Raw genomic sequence first — 19,013 nt, forward strand, 5'->3', positions numbered from 1 at the left:
GTGGAAAGTGGTAATTAAAGGCCTGTTACCCTGATGTCATCTGTTGGGGAATCACTAGAATTTATTATGAAACAGGGTGACTGGACACCTTGAGAGCTCCCAACTGATGAAAGTCCATGTGTATTTGTAAACAGTCGCCCTGCGAAGCAGCTTGGACACCCCGTGTGTTCAGAGCAAGTGATTGTCCAAGTTTTCATTGAAGCAGTTTACACTTGTCATTACCCTTGGTTGCAACAACAGAGAACAATATACATCTTCACTTCTTCCTCTATCGATTCCACATCTCAAAAGTATTTCCAAATTCTTTTGCTCATCCTCAGACCTCATTATTATATAATGAAAACTTGACATAGTTAATATTGAATCTGAAAGAACACTCTCCCAGTTGCAGAATGACATACAATTCTTGTTTTCTCCTCATCTGGTAATGCCTGTATTTTAAATCTCTCATCATTGGTTTCAAATCCCTGTGTGACTGAACCCCTCCCTCTTTTTATAACCTCTGCAAGCTCCACAACTCTGTGAGATACCGTGCTCCTCTAATTCTATCGTCTGCGGCACGGTGGTTCAGTGGTTAGTGACGTTGCCTCACAGCATCAGAGTCTTGGATTCAATTCCAGTCTCTGGCAACTGCTGGTGTGGCGTTTGTACATTCTCCCCTATTCTGTATGGATTTCCTCTGGGTGCTCCAGTTTCCTCCCACAGTCCAAAGATGTGCAGGTGAGGTGGGTTTGCTAAGTTAAATTGCTCATAATATCCAGGGATATGCAGGCGAGGTGGATTAGCCATGGGAAATGCAGGGTTACACGAATAGGTGAGTCTCGGTGGGTCGCTGTGGGCTTGATGGGCCAAATGGCCTGCTTCCACACTATAAGGATTCTATGACCTTCAATTTTTAACGCCGCACCATTGCTGGCAATTCCTAGATACTAAATTCTGGTATTCCCCTCCTAAATCTTGCCACCTCTCTCAGCTTTAAATCCCATCTTTTTGACTAGGCTTTTGACCACCTATTCTTTGGCTTTATGTCAGATAATAATTCTGAGGGTGTTTAGATTAGATTTTAGAGTAGATTACTTACAGTGTGGAAACAGGCCCTTCAGCCCAACAAGTCCACACCGACCCGCCGAAGCACAACACACCCAGACCCATTCCCCTACAATTACCCCTTCACCTAACACTATGGGTAATTTAGCATGGCCAATTCACCCAACCTGCACATCTTTGGACTATGGGAGGAAACCGGAGCACGTGGAGGAAACCCATGCAGACACGGGGAGAATGTGCAAACTCCACACAGTCAGTCACTTGAGGCGGGAATTGAACTCGGGTTTGCTGGCGCTGTGAGGCAGCAGTGCTAACCACTGTGCCACCGTGCTGCCCATTAGTAATCTTTAATTTGAAATGTAAGCTATTCTTGTTGCTAAGGACACACAGTACATTTCCAAAGCTCTAGGCCCACCACTGTCCCCTGTGCCAAACTAACACATTTTTATGATTAGTGTTAAACTCAACTGATAATAAATACATTGTTTTGCATTAGGTATAATAAAGGAGGTAGAAGCCATTCTCAAGGCTGAAGTGAAGGAAGAAAAGTTTCAAAACAAGAGAAGCATTTATAATCATCCAGCTCAGATCTGTGGAAAACCAATTCTAGATTGCAAAACATGTTAATAATCTGAAGCATTTGATGAGATTCTATCCTCCATTGCACCATGCCACTCAATTTCCCTAATCTCAGTGATGAAATATAACTGATTCCCAGAGAATCTCTATCATGATCTCACCCTTACATTGTATTCGGCGAACTGTCCCAACCTATACTTTGTGTAAAAAATTGAACAAAACTTGCGATTGATCAATGGTAAAAGCCAATCAGTTGACCCCTGTGATATTTGTGGAAACTTTTATCACCAAATTGAGGAACTGGTGTAGCAACAAATACTTTCCCCCTCCCCCACCTCTCTCTTTTTGAGTGTAGTCTCAGCAACAAGCAGAGGTTACATGTGAAAGTCCTTAACGTTTATTTTTCCCATGTTGCAGGGCCCTGGTTTGTTGGTGAGGTGATAGATGGCCACTTTGGAGCCTGCTTTGTCTTTGGGGTGGTGGTGGATGGCCATTTCTTGGAGGGAAGCCTAACTTTCATCTTTGGAATCTTTCAGGTAAAAGAGCAAGCAACAGTTCGATAATTGCTCCTCACATACTGTGTTGGTGGGTTTCATTGACATTTAACAGCGTTGAGATTAACACTGATTGAGTAACAAGGTTAGAAATGGGTGTGCAAACCATGGTTTCAGTGGAGTTATTAATGAGAAACTGTTTTCACTAGTGAACATGTCAGTAACCAGAGGATACAGATTTAAGACAATAGATAGAAAGAATCGGAGAGAAAATGAGAATTTTTTTAAAAACAGTTTTGCTAAAAGGTTGTACAAATGAAACTTCTGAATTATTAAGCACTTTGTATCAGCCAATTTTGAATTAATATTTGACTATAATATTAGAATAATATTTCATAGTGACTGTATTGTTGTGGAGCACTGGAGTGTAGTGTTCATGTTACAACACTAGAAATCCAGCCACAGGGATAATAATAACTAATATGCAGGGAAAGAGAGCACATATCTTGCTGACAGAGTATTTTAATCCAGTTTCAAGTAGCTGGAAAGAAAACATGGGTATCCATAAAAGTGCCCACAAATTACCTCGTGAGTTTTGTAAAAATGAACTTGAGAGTTACAATATTAGCCAGGAAGGACCTAAAGAGAGAGCTACAAGCAACCAGGAGGGGATATGAGAAGTTGTTGACAGTCAGGATCAAGGGAAACCCAAAAGCTTTCTATTGGTATATCAGGAATAAAAGAATGACTAGAGAAAGATTTGGGTTAGTCAAGGTCAATAGCGGGAAGTTGTGTGTGCAGTCCGAGGAGATAGGAGAAGTGCTATAAGAATATTTTTTTGTCTGTATTCACACTGGAAAAAGACAATGTTGTTGAAGAGAACACTGCGATACAGGCTATCAGACTAGATGGGATTGAGAGCCATAAGGAGGAGGTGTTAGCAATTCTGGAAAGTATGAGAATATGTAAATCCCCTGGACTGGATGGGATTTATCCTAGGATTCTCTGGGAAGCCAGGGAGGAGATTGCAGAACCTTTGGCTTTGATCTTTATGTCATCATTGTCTACAGGAATACTGTCAGAAGACAGGAGGGTAGCAAATGTTGTCCCCTTGTTCAAGAAGGGGAGTTAGAGACAACCCTGGTAATTATAGACCAGTGAGCCGTACTTTGGTTGTAGGTAAAGTGTTGGAAAAGGATTATAAGAGATAGGATTTATAATCATCTAGAAACAAATAAGTTGATTAGTGGATTGTCAACACGGTTTTGTGAAGGGTAGGTAGTGCCTCACCAACCTGATTGAGTTCTTTGAGATGGTGACCAAACAGGTGGATGAGGGTAAAGCAGTTGATGTGGTGTATATAGATTTCAGTAAGGTGTTTGATAAGGTTCCCCTCAGTAGGCTATTACACAAAATACGGAGGCATGGGATTGAGGGTGATTTAGCAGTTTGAATCAGAGGTTGGCTAGCTGAAAGACGACAGAGGGTGGTGGTTGGTGGGAAATGTTCATTCTGGAGTTTAGTTACTAGTGTTGTACCGCAAGGACCTGTTTTGGGGCCACTGCTGTTTGTCATTTTTATAAGTGACCTGGATGAGGATGTAGAATGATGGGTTAGTAAAGTTGCAGGTGACACTAAGGTCGGTGGAGTTGTGGATAGTGCAGAAGGATGTTGCAGGTTACAGAGAGACAGAGATAAGCTGCAGAGCTGGGCTGAGAGGTGGCAAATGGAGTTTAATGCAGAAAAGTGTGAGGTGATTCACTTTGGAAGGAGTAACTGGAATGCAGAGTACTGGGCTAATGGTAAGATTCTTGGTAGTGTAGATGAGCAGAGTCCATGTACATAGATCCCTGAAAATTGCCACCCAGGTTGATAGGGTTGTTCAGAAGGCTTACAGTGTGTTAGCTTTTATTGAGAGAGGGATTGAGCTCCAGAGCCATGAAGTCATATTGCTGCTGCACAAAACACTGATGCGGCCGCACTTGGGAGTATTGTGTCCAGTCTGGTCACTGCATTATAGGAAGGATGTGGAAGCTTTGGAAAGGTTCAGAGAAGATTTACTAGGATGTTGCCTGGTATAGAGGGAAGGTTTTAGGAGGAAAGGCTGAGGGACTTGAGGCTGTTTTCATTAGAGAGAAGAGGGTTGAGAGGTGACTTAATTGAGACATATAAGATAATCAAAAGGTTAGATAGGGTGGACAGATTCTTTTTCCTCGGATGGTGATGGCTAGCACGAGGGGACATAGCTTTAAATTGTGGGGTGATAGATATAGAACCGGTGTCACAGGTAGTTTCTTTACTCAGAGTGCGTGGAACGCTCTGCCTGCAACAGTAGTAGACTCGTGAACTTTGAGGGCATTTAAATGGTCATTAGATAGACATGTGGATGAGTGGTTAGCTGAGCTTCAGATTGTTTTCACAGGTCAGTGCAATATCGAGGGCTGAAGGGCCTGTAATGCGCTGTAATGTTCTATGGGCATTCGACCCTTTCGGGAAGGAATCCACTTGTCTGTCCCCAAGTCTGGCTGATATGTGACTCCAGTCACGACTCTAATTCCCCTCAGATATGACTTAGGGAGGCACTCTATTCCAGGGTGACTGACCATTCCAGATTTCCTGAAATTGTCCCGGCATTTGGCTTCCTGACCCGTGACGTGGATGTGAGCTTCCTGGGAACCCTGTTTGTTCAGGTGGGAAGGAAAGTCTCTGCAGTTGCACTGTGCTGATGGTTGTATGTAATCCAGAGCTAGCACAGTATGTGTGCAGTGGCACTCCACCACAAGGCCCCACAGGCTGGTGCTATCATTCTGGAGTTACTGGCTGGAGGGGGTGGTGGGTCTGTTGGGGCATTGCAGCAGCACTGTCAGACTTTAGGCTGAGGGAGTGTGTGGTGGGAGAATGTTATCCAACCAGGCCTAAGGGCAGGTTTCTGTCATGCCTTGGGTGGGTGGACACAGAGTCAAGGGGGGAGTGCAGCATACTATTGAAGGCCTGGCAGGACTGGTTGGTTTGAGGGGTGGGAGGTCTGGGCAGGCTGCTTCTTTAGTCTTCCCACCTACTCAGAGACCGGCTTGACAGGAATCTGTTCGGGGAGGGCGAGGGATGATCTCTACCAATTAAATGCTTTAATTCTAACAGTTAATGTCCTGTTTTAACACTACTTTTAATGTTTCTCTCTACCTTCTCTTCACCCAGCTGACATTTTTTAACATACCACTGATGGGCTACCTAAGCTGGTGTCTGCTCCTTCGGTGTCGAGGGGCTTGCTTTTGGACACACTACAAGTACACAGGCTGGCTCCGCACTGTGCCCATGCACGTTTTCATCCTGGCACTCTTCCTGTGGCAACTCTACAGCTGCTACATCCTGCTGCTCACTTATGGCTATGCTGCCTTCTTCCTGTCTCCGGTAAGGACATGGTCAGTGTTACTGGCCCTGGTCCTTGTGTACAGGGCCTGGGCTCTCGACAACTCCTCCATCAGAACATTTAAAGCGGAAATGAAGAATTGCCCCTACTCCTGAAGGGGGAGAGAGGTGGCCGCTCAAGAGCTGGACACACAGCGACCGAGCATCTTGACTGCCATTCGCACTTCTCAAACCAATCCATCACAAATCACGCAAGGTGATTACAGTATCAAATCCCATCAAATCTTTTCCTTCCATTGTCTGTCTCAAAACCAAATGCACCAAGGGAAACAACTGGAAAATCGGCTTTAATGAAATGAAGATTGAAACTCAAGAAGCGGGAGCTGGTAGAAGCAGCTCACATTTTACCTCATACCACACCTCGTATCTTTTTATAATGCCTGCTGGTCAGAACCCAAGAGGGAACTCGGTGTGTGTGTGTGTGAGTGAGAGAGTGTGTGTTTATGCTGCCCTCTAGGGATCTAAATGACTTGCGTCCTCTACACATATGTTCTCATCACTTCAGAACTTTATAAAGTGGGTTAGAAAGTAGAAGAGGAGTAGGCCGTTTGACTCTTGGAGCCTGCACCGATGTTCAAAATAATTATGGCTGATCATCCAACTCAGTCATCTGTTCCAGGTCTCTCTTTTTGATCCCTTTAACCGAGAGAGCTGTATCGAACTTTTTCTTGAAAACATTCAGTCTATTACTGCTTTCTGTGGCAGAGAATTTCACAGGGTTGGCTCGAGCAGCCGCTGCTGTTCTTGATCTCGGTGTTGCTTTGCAAGTGAGAAACATGGAAAGATAAGGGGTCCTTTGAAGGATGAGGGTGTGTTTAACACACGCTTGAAATAATTTGTTCAGGTTTCATTCTGTGAGTAATTTAATTTAGAGAAAAAAAAAATTCAGCCTCGTGGGACATAAAGTAAAATACTGTGAAGGGCTGGTGAAGTCAGTTAAAACCGAAACTGCTGGAAAACGCTCAGCAAGGTCAGGCAACATCTGACATATCATCGATCTGAAATGTCGATGCTTTCTCTTCATGTACTGAGGTAGAGTGACACTGCCAGAGATATCACCTTTCGAGTGAGATGTTAAACTAGGATCACGTTTGTCTGCTTGTGGGTGTATGAAAGATCACCTATCACTATTTCAAAAAGGAGCAGGGGAATTTTCCTGGTGCCCCAGCTTATCCCTCAAGCATTAGGAAAGACTGGTATTTATATAATTCCTTTCATTATTGCCAGATACTGCACAGCACTTTATAATAGTAACTTACTTGCACTGTTGTAGCATTGGAAATGTAGCAGCCCATTTGCATGCAACAAGATGGTGATTAATCTTGGCCAAGACATTGGGAGAATGCCCCTGGGTTTCTACAAAATAGTATTCTGGGAATGTTTTGGTCCACCTTAGGGGTCTCAAATAAAGGTACCACCTCCCACAGTACAGCACTCCCTCAGTATTACAGAGCACTGAATATCAGCCCTTGTTTATCGTGCTCAGGACCTAGAGGCTGGCTTGAACCCACAACCTCCTGACTTGGGAAGTACTATCAGCTGTGCTTTGGCTGATTTAAAAGAAAAGTAAACGCCTAAAACCATACAACCTGGTCATTATCACAATGCTGTTTGCCAGACGTTGCCATGGCTAAATTGGCTGCTGTATTATATCAGTGACAAATGGCTGCAGGATACCCTTCGGGATGCTTTGTGTTCTGAGACAGCCTGAGGCTGTTAATTATAGAAACGCAATGTCCTTTTTCCTGTGCAGTTGCTGCTTTAAGTGTTGAGTGCTTCCAGCATTTTCTGTTTTTTTTTTAATTTTACCTCGTCTGTTGTAATCACAAATTGTGAAGGAGAATGCTTTAATTTACAGTTCACAAATTGACTATTCAGTACAGCAATGAATCAGAATTGCTACAATTTGGAAACACCACTTTGGAATTCAAATGCATTTTGAGCACAGCACTTGAATCACCTGGGTCTTCTAGCATGGAGTCATTCCTGTTCACATTTTACTGTGAGAAGAATGGTGCTTGTCACATGGGAACACAGTCAGACAAAAATAAATGCCACAATGAATGCTGTTGAGATGTTGTCAAACCTAGTGTAGAATGCGCATGGCTGCACTCCTCCTCTGCTGTACTTGCAGTAACATGTGTTTATATACCATCTTTAAGTAAAACATTCCAAATTGCTTCATAGGCATTAGGACAAATAACAAAATCTTAGAGATGGAGAGGTTTGGGGAAGGAATATCCAAGCCCAGGCCCCACACAACTGGAACATAATCAACGATGGCCAAAAAGAGCATATTTTTGTTGAGTATTATAGACCTAACTGGGATTTATTGGGTTAGACTCCTATGGAAACAGGCTTGATGGGCTGAGTGGTCTGCTCTTCCTCCAGTGCCTGCCAGTGATCCTCAATGCATTGAAATGCAACACTTCCCCATTGAAATCAAAACGAGTGGGCTGTAATTTCTTCCCAGTCCATCGCAGTCCTCAACACCATCCTTACTCAAAAGTGTACATGTCAAGGGTCATGTTTGTAATCCTTGCTTGGTCCAGCAGGGGTGCTGTTTCCACTCATGCCACAGGAACAAACCCAGCTGAAAGACAAGATACAACTGACTTGAAAATCCAAAATTAAGTCAAGGTGTGAGCTGACTGACCTGAAACTCTCATGTGGGTGCTTCCAACACTTCCCTCACACATCATTTTGTCTAATGTGACCAAAAGTAAACTCAGTCTCTCCCCATGTTTTTCCTGTGGTGTCCCTCATTGAGTGAGTGAGATAAAGAGTTTGAGTGCAAAATATCAGTATCAAACGCCATTCAATCATCCAGAAAGTTGAAGGGGTAACGCATTGCCTGATACAATTTTAAATTCACTTTTGAGAAAATCAAACTACATTTTAAAAAGCTGAATGAATGCCTCCAATTGAAAATGCAGCCTCCAGAAGTTTATTTCCAAAGGTATAGATATGAGGTGCTCCCAGGAATATGCAAGAGCATTTAATTCAGTGTGAAATATTCAGTTTAACTTGCAAGGTCATCCGTTGGTATAGTTACCATGGCTAAACTCTACTGCGGCTTCCCAGGTCTGCATGTTCAACTCATAAAAGGATGATATCAGTCATGAATGGTATAAAGAGTGTGGGGGAAGGAAGCCCCAGGGTACTTTGACTTGAGGAAAACAAATCCATGTAAAATAAAATCAGAATTAATTCAGGTAGTTCAGGGGAAAACCAGAGAGGTAGCCGAAACTTCTGGTAGATCAGGGGAAAACCCGAGAGGAGACTGTAACTTCGGCTGTGAGAAATGGAGTGAAATGGAAACACCAAAAACAAAAGCAAAAGCGGCTGCTGGAAACAAAGTGCTAGAGAACTCAGCAGGTCTGAGTTTCTGTGGAGAGAGAAACAGAATTAATGCTTCAAGACCGAAGTCTGCCTTTCTCTCTTCGTATCTCCTGCCAGACCTGCTGAGTTTCTCCAACACGCACTGTTTTGATATCACTGATATGCTGTTGGCTTAACTTATTCTAATCATTGAACACACTACTTATTGACCATCTCCCCACACTGTATTTTTACCTTTTACAAATCAAAATGTTACCAACAGGGAGTCAATGCAACAGAAATAAAATTAGACCTAATTAGTTTTCTCTGAAATTTCACCTAACAGTAGGTGATGGAACAAACATGTTTATCTCATCTTTCACTTCCCTGGAAAAGCACAGCAGTTCAGGCAGCATCCAAGGAGCAGGAAAATTTGTGTTTCGGGCAAAAGCCCTTCAGCCATATGAGTGCCAATAGTGATTTCCAGCATTTAACAGGATACCAGTGATCCTCTCAGTGGAGGATGTGCTAGTCATCACGTGAAGGTAGGATGGAGAAGCCACCACAGACAATGATTGGGACCTAATGAGATTGCTGTAGAGCTAGCCACGTGAACGTGAAATTGAATGAACACAAAATGATCAAAGTCAAATGGAGCCCATGTAAACAACAGAGTTCAGAACAAGCAGCAGCTTTCACACACATCAAATAATTATTGATGATGCCAGCGCTGAACTACCACCATAGTATACATGGGTTTCCAGAAGGCATTTGACACACTGCCTCACGACAGCGAGGACAATTATATATCATGGTACAAAGAGGGCATTGGCAATGTGGATACAAACTTTGCTGAGTGATAGGAAGCAGAATGTAATAGTGTTTTTTTTGTTCAGGCTGGGGCAAGGTTTGTAGTGGTATTGGGACCCCTGCTTTTCCTGACACAAATTAATGGTCTAGATCTTGATGTGCAGGGGACACAAAACTTGGAAGAATTGCAAACTGTGAGGGTGATAGTGTGGAGGTCCAAAACGACATGGACAAGTTGGTGGAGTGGGCAGATAGGTTGTCCCGTCTAGAGAAGGGAGAGTTGATGCACTTTGGTCAGAAGAACATTGAAAGACAATAGAAAATAGTGGGTGCAAGAGCAGAGGGACCTGGTGGTATATGCAAACAGATCATTGAACGTGGCAAGACAGATGGAGAGCATAGTTAATAAGGCAGTGTTCTTGGCTTTATTAATAGAGCCATAAACTCTATTCATAGAGGTGATATTGAAATTGTGCAAGCCAGTAGGATCAATGGTTAGTACAACTGCCTCACTGCCCTAGGGACCTGGGTTCAATTGCAGCCTTGGATGACTGTGTGAAGTTTGCATGTTCTCCCAGTGTCTGCATGGATTTCCTCCCACAGTCCAAACGTGCAGGTTAGGTGAACTGGCCATCCTTAAGTTACCCATCTAGTGTTCAGAGATGTGTAAGTTAGATGCATTTTTTTAAGGGGTAAATATATAGTAATAGGGGTAGGGGAATGGGTTACTCTTCGGAATGTCAGTGTGGACTTGTTGGGCTGAAGGGCCTATTTCCACACTGTAAGGAATCTACAAAAGACACTGGTTAGGCCTCAGCTGGAGTATTAAGTACAGTTGTGACCACCACATTATAGAAGCGATTTACAAATTTCAAGAATGAACAGTTGCGGTGATGAGGTTAGATTGAAGTTAGGATAAGGCAGCAAAGAAGAAATCTGACAGAGGTTTCCAAAACCATGAACAGGCTGGACGCTGTAGTTAAGAGGAAGCTATTCTCGCTTGTAAAAGAAACAAGAATGTGGGTTAAAAATGTACAGTACTGTGTAAGTAAAGCATGGATGATGTGAGAACAATCCTTTTCACACAGCAAGTAGTTAGTGTGTAGAATATGGTGGAGACAGGTTCAATTGTGGCATTCAAGAGGGCATTAGAGTAAATTAGAATCCCTACAGTATGGAAACAGGCCTTTCAGCCCAACAAGTCCCCACTGACCCTCTGAAGAGTAACCTACCCAGATCCATTCCCTTACCCTCTCTTTACCCCTGACTAATACACCTAACACTACGGGCAATTTAGCATGGCCAATTCACCTGACCTACACATCTTTGGGATTGTGGGAGGAAACGGGAGAACCCAGAGGAAACCCACGCAGACACGGGAGAATGTGCAAACTCCACACAATCTCCCAATGATTATTTGAATAGAAAGGGATATAGGGAAAAGGCAGGATATTATACCAGGTAATAGAGCTGGACTAGACAATTGAGCCAGTATAGGTACGATGAGCTGAATGGCCGCCTTCTTCACTGTAATAATTCAATGATTAAGATATCCTGCAGTAGGATGCCAATGAGACAGGACATGGAACAATCCTAATGTATGGGATTATATAGATCAAGAATATCCAGTTGTCCAGTATTTATGTCCAGCACACTAACAAACACTGAGCAATGCTATGCATAGATTCCAAAAAGGCTTTGGCTACTGCCTTTGTTTGTGAAGATGTTAATCAATACCTGTTTGGGAGTGAAAGAAAGTGATGGAAGACTAAGACCACAGACCACTTAAAAACATCTTACACCATTTATCAGCTCCAAAGAATGATACTGCACTTTCAGAGGTATTATTTAACAATGACATACAAACCAGGAACTAGATGGAAAACATGCTACTGAGAGCAGCAGTCTACATGTGAAAGGTGAAGATATTGATGAATGAGAATGAACAATATGCTATGACAAGAGGCTGGAAGTACTGATGAAAGGATGGAGAGAACCATCAGCTACACACTAGTTGAGTATATTAGGAGTACAGAGATTAAGTGATAGCCCAAAGTGTATTTGGACAAAGGAAACAGTGTTGTTATCCTGAAGCAGATTAGAAAGTGCTACTGCAGCAGATCCATGGAAGTCATCAAGGAATCGATGACAATCTGAAAAGGGCAAAAAAGTGGCCTATTGACCAAATATGGAACATGAGTTTAAGCTTCATGAGTAGAGGAGGCCCTTCTGTCCATCTAGTCTGCACTACTAACCCCTTGTTATCGACCCTTCAACTAAGGGGAACAGCTGCTTTCTAACCACTCTGTCCATGTCCCTCAGTCTTATGCATTTCCATCAGGTCCCCCTTCATCCTTGTCTGCTCCAAAGAAAATAACCCAAGTTTATTCAGCCTCTCTTCAGAGTAAACTGCTCCATCCCAGACAACATGCTAGTCAATCTCCTCTGCACCCCCTCCAGTGCAGTCACATCCTTCCTATTGTGTGGGGACCAGAACTGTACACAGGGCTCCAGTCACACAAGCAGCCTTGTGCTACCACACTGTTTCCTGCCACTCTGCTAATTTTGGATTTAACGTACCAGGTTACCCTGAATCCCATGAGCCTTTGGCTTCTTTCCTCTCTTGTGGGACGTGTCAAGGGCCTTGCTGTCATGCATATGAACTACATCAACTGGACTGGCCTCATCTACATACTCAGTAACCTCCTCAAAAAATTCAACCAGATTTATTTGACATGGTCTTCCTCTGACAAAGCCTCACTGACTATCCTTCACCAAACCTTTCCTCTCTAAATGGAGATTAATTTTCTACTTCACTATTTTCTCCAATAGTTTTCCCCACCACTGATGTTAGACTTGCTGGCCTGTGGTTCCCTGGTCAACCTCTAATGCCCTTGTAAAGTGGAACCACATTAGTTGTCCTCCAATCCTTTAACATCTTCCCTGTGGCCAGAGACAATAGAGATTTGGGTCAGGGCCCTTGCGATTTCCTTCCTTATCTGCCTAGAATACTGCTCATTCAAGATTTGTCCAGTTTTAAACCTGCCATAATCTCCCAGCACCTCTTCACTTCTTACATCAATCTGCTCAAGAACTTCACAGTTCATCCTCTCAAATTCTGTACTTACATCCTTCTCCCTCCCTAGTAAAGACAGATGTGAAGTACTCATTTAACTCTACCAATGTCCTCTGGCTCCACACACTGATTGACCCCTTGGTCCTTAATAGGCTCTACTCTTTCCCTGGTTATTTTCTTCCCCCAGATAAATGTGTAGAATATTCTCTCAAATCTTGCCCACTAGTGTTTTCTCATGCCCCTCTTTCCTCTCCTAACTGCTTTTGTGAGATCCCCCTTGCACTTCCTATACTCCAGCAGGGCTTCTGATGATTTGCTCCTTCTGTATCACATTTCCTTTTTATCCAGTTCTGAATATTCCCAGATATCCAACCTTCTCTGCCAGGATGACATCAGCCTGTGTACTGTTTGTAACCATTACAAAACTAAATAAGCCAAACGTTTGCACTTGCAAACTGTGTAAATCATGTTAATTGCAATCAGTGTATTTTTTTTGGTTTTAAAGCAGAAACTATTTGAATATGATTTTAATTGAAAAAGCTGCAGCACAGAGCAATCTGGGGTTGTGGGGGAAATCACAAAAAGATGGTATAAAAGTTTAGCAAGTTATAGGGAAGGTAAATGGAAAGTCGGCCTTTACTTCAAAAGGTATAGAGTATACCAGTCTGGAGGCTTTACAAGAAGGCACTAGTCAGAGCACAGCTGGAATAGTGATGTTCTGGGCCTCTTATCTGAGGAGACGTATACTGATATTAGAGACAGACCAGAGAACATTCACAAGGCTGACCCTGGGTATGGAGAATAATGTCTTGAGAGGTTGAGTAGTTTAGGTCTGTACTCATTGGAATTTAGATTCCCTACAGTGTGGAAATAGGCCATTTGGCCCAAGTCCACACCGACCCTCTTAAGAGTAATCCACTTCCCTACATTTCCTTCTGACTAATGCACCTCACACTACGGCCAATTTAGCATGGCCAATTCACCTGACCTGCGCATCTTTGGACTGTGGGAAGAAACCAGAGCACCCAGAGGAAACCCACGCAGACACTGGGAGTATGTACAGACTTCACACAGTCACCCGAGGTTGGAATCGAACCAGAGTCCCTGGAACTGTGAGGCAGCAGTGCTAACCACTGCGCCACCCGTGCTTTAGAAATAGAGACCTTTTTAAAACAAACAAGATCCTTAGGGGTCTTGACAGGGTCAACATAGAGAGTTTGTTTCACCATGTGAGAGAGTTTAGGACCAGAGGACATAATCTCACAGTAAGGAGTCACTCATTTAAGACAGTGATGAGGAGGCTTCTCGAGTGGCACACCATCTGTCACCGTCAATATCCACTCCCTCCAACCCTAAACTCAGGAGCAGCAGTAAGTGTAATATGCACTGCAGAATTTCACAGAAGTTCCTTCAACCGCACCTTCTAAACCCATTACCATTTCCATCTAAGACAAGGGTAGAAGATAGATGGGAACACCACCTTCTGCATGCTCCCCTCTAAACCACTCACCACCTGATTCTCAGAGAAAAATATCCTCATCAGTGTCTAAGGATCTCCAGCATCTGCAGTCCTCACTTTCTCTTCGTTGATTATAACCATACTGCGAAGCCTCTTCCAAGGATGCCCACCTTGAAGAAGTTCTCCTCCTTTCTCCTGCTCTTCGGATGCTGCCTGACCTGCTGTGCTTTTCCAGCACCATACCCTTCGATACTGATCTCCAGCATTTGCGGTCCTCACTTTCTCTCTCCTGATGTCAAAATCAGGAAGAGAGAGCTATAATAGAAATGAGAGGAGGCAGCGACCTTGTGGTATTGTCACTGGATTGTTAATTCAGGGACCCAGCTTTGAATCTCACCAAGGTATGTGGTAGAATTGGAATTTATTTTTTTAAGAAAACTGGAATAAGTCTAATGATGACCATGAATTCACGGTCAATTATCAGAAAATCCCATCTGGTTCACTTGAAGTCCATTAGGGAAGGAAACTGCCATCCTTACCTGGTCAGGCCCACAGCAATGTGGTTGACTCTGAATTGCCCTCTAGCAATTAGAAATGGACAATAAATGCTGTCTAGACAGGAACACCCCTCATTCTGCAAATGAATATAAAAATAAAGCTCATTGTGTTGCTTGGAAGAAACAACTGTCATTTGTAACAGATAACATTCCAGAAACCAAAAAGGTTCTTCTCTCTACACTGACCAAACCAATGGTCCCAGAAACAACGTGTCATCTCAAGTAATTCTCACTGTCACACAGTCCAACAAAGTTCCACAAAACAGGCAGCACTTCTTTTACGAAAGCCTGACTGCTCGATTTCAAATTTGCAAAATATTGATAGTTCTTTAAATGAGATGGTTGCGTTCTTGTGCAACCCAGTGTTACAGAAAAATCGTGCTCTAGATACAGCGCTTAAAATGTTGGCACTCTAATCCACAGAATCCTACAGCACAGAGACAAGCCCTTTGGCCCAAGCTGGTCCATGCTGACCAAAATGTCTGTCCACGCTAACCCCCATTTCCCTGCACTTGGTCCATATCCTTTTAAATCTTTGTTATCCATGTACTAATGGTTTTTAAAGTTTGTGCTGTAGAAACAGTGTTCCCAATCGGTCAATCGTGTTACAGTGAATTTGTGTTGATGAAACACACGTTTTAACAGAATGACTTGTATTATCACTCCAACATGGAATAATGGAACCATTTACAAGAGTTTTATTTTGGTGTGAACTAGATTTCTACAGTGTTGATGCAAACAGCAGGTAGGGCACAATGATGGTGCAGGCCAGAGAAATGTAGGCTGTACCTAACCCAAACTGCATCATTGAATAGCTGGCAAGGAGAAACTCGGAGACAAAGCAAAGCAGAGAGAAAGCGTCAGTACCTCCATTTCATTAGAAATCAGGCCAACGTGGCATTGCCAACCACAATTGCAACAAAAGTTGTTGGTGTCCTTCAACATGTCAGGTGCTGGATCCCTCAGGGTGACTGTACACTTATTACCCATCAGAGACCAGGACAATCTGTTTCCCGATGTTTCCTCCTTTCATCATGGACTCAAAGGCAGCTGCAAGAGAAGAATTGAGAGTTTTACACAATTATAAAGAGTTTGGAGAAGATAGGTGAGCTATCCCCAAGAGCGGATATCCTCACTGACTCATTGCAAACAAGACCAACAATGCTCTTGTTTTAGTACAGGCTCCATCTCACACCTGATACAGCTTTTGCAATAGAATCATATTTTAGGGCACCAGATTTTCTGTGTAATTTGACTTGGTCCCAGGGATAAGTCTCTAAAGAGACTGAAGAAACTGGTAATGTTGTCCGTATGCCAGAGAAGATTAAGAGGAAGTTTGAGAGGCGCAGTTACTATTACAAGGGATAAGCCCAGAGAAAGTGTTTCCTCTGCCAGCAGACTCAGCAAACACAGGACACAGTTTGAAACCAATTGGCAAAAGAGCCAGAGGGAAGATGAGAATATTTTTTGATATTAAATTTTTGTGATCTGGAATGTGCTGCTAAAAGAGATTCAAAAATAATTTTCAAGGTTCAAGTGAAAGGAAAATAAACTACATAATTGCATGGAATGGGCAAAGTTAGACTAATTTGTTAGTTCTTTAGAGTAGCTGGAACAGGCACAGTGGACTGACTAGACTCCTTCAGTTTGTCAATTCTTTGTCCACGTGCATGACCCAGAGAGAAGCATTGACTAAGCCTCTGAATCCATATTAACATGGATTGATGATTGGCTTACGCACAGAAGACCAAGAGTCAGGATTAATGGGTCTTTTTCAGGTTGGAAAGTCATAACTAGTGGATCAATCCTTGGGCTGCAAGCATTTTTCATCTGTATTAATGAACTTGGATAAGGAGCAGAGTATAATGTATTCACATTTACTGATGATACAAATATAGATAGGAAGGCATGTTGTGATAAAGACATAAGGAATTAGGCAATTTTAATTTTCCAAACATTGATGGAACTACATAGTGTTGAAGGTTTGAATGGGGAGGAATTTGTTAAATGTGTTCAACAAAGTTTTTATCAATATGTAAATGTTCCTACCAGAGGAGGAGCAAATGTTGACCTTCTCTTGGGAAATGAAGCAGGCAAGTGACGGAACTGTTAGTAGGGGAACACTCTGGGACTAGTGATCATAATTCTATTATTAGGATGAGCCTTCCATTAAAGTTAAAGCTCTTAATTGAAGTAAAACAAATTTTAATGGTATGTGACAAGAATTTTAAAAGAATTGTTTGGAGTAGACTGTTTGCGGGTAAACGAATGACTGACAGGTGGGAGGCTTTGAGAAGTGTGAATGAGAATGCAGAGGTATTATGTTCCTGTTAGAATAAAAAAGGTAAAACTGGTAAGATTAGGGAACAATGAATGAATGAAGATATTGATCTTCTAGTCAAGAATAAAAAAAAATCTAGACAACTGAGATTGAATGAATCTCTTGAAGAGTATAAAGTGTGTAGGGACATTCTTACATGGGAAGTTAAAAGCCAAAGAGGGGATAGGAGATTACTTTGGCAGACCTTAATGATAATCCAAAGAGATTCTGCAAGTACATTAAGAGTAAGAGAGCAACTAAAGAGAGAGAGAGAGAGAGTAGGACCCCCTTGAACATTAATGAGGTCATATTTGTATTGAATCTCAGAACAGAGATATTAAATGAATATTTTGTGAGGTCATGTTGCGGCTGTACAGGACATTGGTTAGACCACTTTTTAAATATTATGTGCACTTCTGGTCTCCTTCTACAGGAAGAATGTTGTGAAATTTGAAAGGCTTCAGAAAAGGTTTACAAGGATGTTGCCAGGGTTGGAGGGTTTGAGCTATCGGGAGAGGCTGAATAGGCTGGGGCTGTTTTCCCTGGAGCATCGGAGGCTGAGGGGGACCTTATAGAGGTTTATAAAATCATGAGGGACATGTTTAGCATAAATAGACAAAGTCTTTTCCCTGGAGTGGGAGAGTCCAGAACTAAAGGGTTTAGGGTGAGAGAAATTTAAAAGGGACCTAAGCAGGCAACTTTTTCATGTAGAGGGTGGTATGTGTATGGAATAAGCTACTTGAGGAAATGGTGGACGCTGGTACAATTACAATATTTAAAAGGCATCTGGATGGGTATATGAATAGGAAGGGTTTATTGGGACATGGGCCACGTGCTGGCAAATGGAACTAGATTAATTTAGGATATCTGGTCGGCATGGAAGAGTTAGACTGAAGGGTCTGTTTCTGTGCTGTACATTCCTAGACCCTAAGTGAAGGCTAGAGAACTCAGGGAAATAAATACTGATGTTTTTAAAACAGTTCACATTACAGAAGAGGAAGTGTTAGAGGTCTTAGAAAACATAAGGTGGATAAATCTCCAGGACCTGATCCATGATGATGTGGGAAGTTAGGGAGGAAATTGCAGGGCCCCGAGCAGAAATATTTGTCCCATCTATGACCACAGGTGAGGTGCTGAATGAATGGCTAATGTGTGTTTATTTAAGGGAGTCCGTAAGGAGGAGCCTTACAGAAGCCTTATCCACCACCAATGTTAGATGATCTATAAGTTGTTAGAGGTGATTCTGAAAGATAGGATTGACATGCATTTGTGATTAGGCAGGGAGCGATTAGGGATCATCAGCATAGTTTTGTGCGAGGGAAATAATGTATCAAAGTTGATTGAGTTTTTGAGGAAGTAGTCAAAAAGATTGTGGAGAGCAGAGCAGAACAGTAGATGCTGTTTACTTGGACTTTACTAAAGCCTTCGATAAGGTCCCGCACAGTAGACTAATTAATAAAATTAGAACACATGGGATACAAGGTGAGCTTGTCAATCAGATACAAAATTGGCACGACAATAGGTGGTGGCGGAGGGTTGTTGTACTGGAGGTTTGTAACCAGTAATGTTCCATAGGGATCGGTACTGGCTCTGCTTTTGTTTGCCATTTATATAAACGATTTGATTTGAGCTTTTCGTAGGCATGGTTGGTAAATTTGCAGATGACACCAAAACTGGTGGACAGTGAAGGTGATGACCAATTGGGTTAGTGGGCTGAGGAGCGGCAGATGGAGTTTAATTTGGATCAATGTAAGGTGTTGCATTTTGGTAAAACATTAATGGTAGGGTTTTAAGTAGTGTTGTGGAATGCAGAGATATAGGAGCCCAAGTATATAATTCTTTAGTTTTGCATCACAGGTAGACAGGGTAGTTAAGAAGGCGTTTAGCACACTTGCCTTCATTGCTCAGACCTTTTGAGTGTAGG

The 19,013-nt window shown here is 42.6% G+C and overlaps 2 protein-coding genes across 12 annotated transcripts in view; one reads left to right on the top strand and one right to left on the bottom strand.

Moving 5' to 3' along the window:
• The window catches only part of tmem62 (transmembrane protein 62), a 76,288-nt gene extending 68,674 nt beyond the window's left edge, over positions 1–7,614 (top strand). The window contains exons 13-14 of the mRNA XM_072569457.1: positions 2,044–2,162; positions 5,316–7,614. Coding sequence (XP_072425558.1) covers positions 2,044–2,162; positions 5,316–5,642 — 446 coding nt within the window. The 3' untranslated portion in view covers positions 5,643–7,614. The remainder of the gene's footprint in view (positions 1–2,043; positions 2,163–5,315) is intronic.
• Positions 7,615–7,688: 74 nt separating this feature from the next.
• ptgr2 (prostaglandin reductase 2) overlaps positions 7,689–19,013 on the bottom strand; it is a 49,979-nt gene continuing 38,654 nt past the window's right edge. For 9 of the 11 annotated variants that reach the window (XR_011960525.1, XM_072569450.1, XM_072569456.1 and 6 more), the window contains one exon: positions 15,440–15,819. Coding sequence is in view for 8 of the 11 variants with exons in the window: in XM_072569450.1 (XP_072425551.1) it covers positions 15,752–15,819 (68 nt within the window). In the remaining 3 variants the exon portion in view is untranslated. Of the gene's footprint in view, positions 8,140–14,751; positions 14,847–15,439; positions 15,820–19,013 lie in introns of those variants that run through there. The other 2 variants (XR_011960523.1, XR_011960524.1) reach the window with 2 other exon arrangements.

This window comes from Chiloscyllium punctatum, chromosome 4 (assembly GCF_047496795.1).
Source record: "Chiloscyllium punctatum isolate Juve2018m chromosome 4, sChiPun1.3, whole genome shotgun sequence".
NCBI classification, from domain to species: domain Eukaryota; kingdom Metazoa; phylum Chordata; class Chondrichthyes; order Orectolobiformes; family Hemiscylliidae; genus Chiloscyllium; species Chiloscyllium punctatum.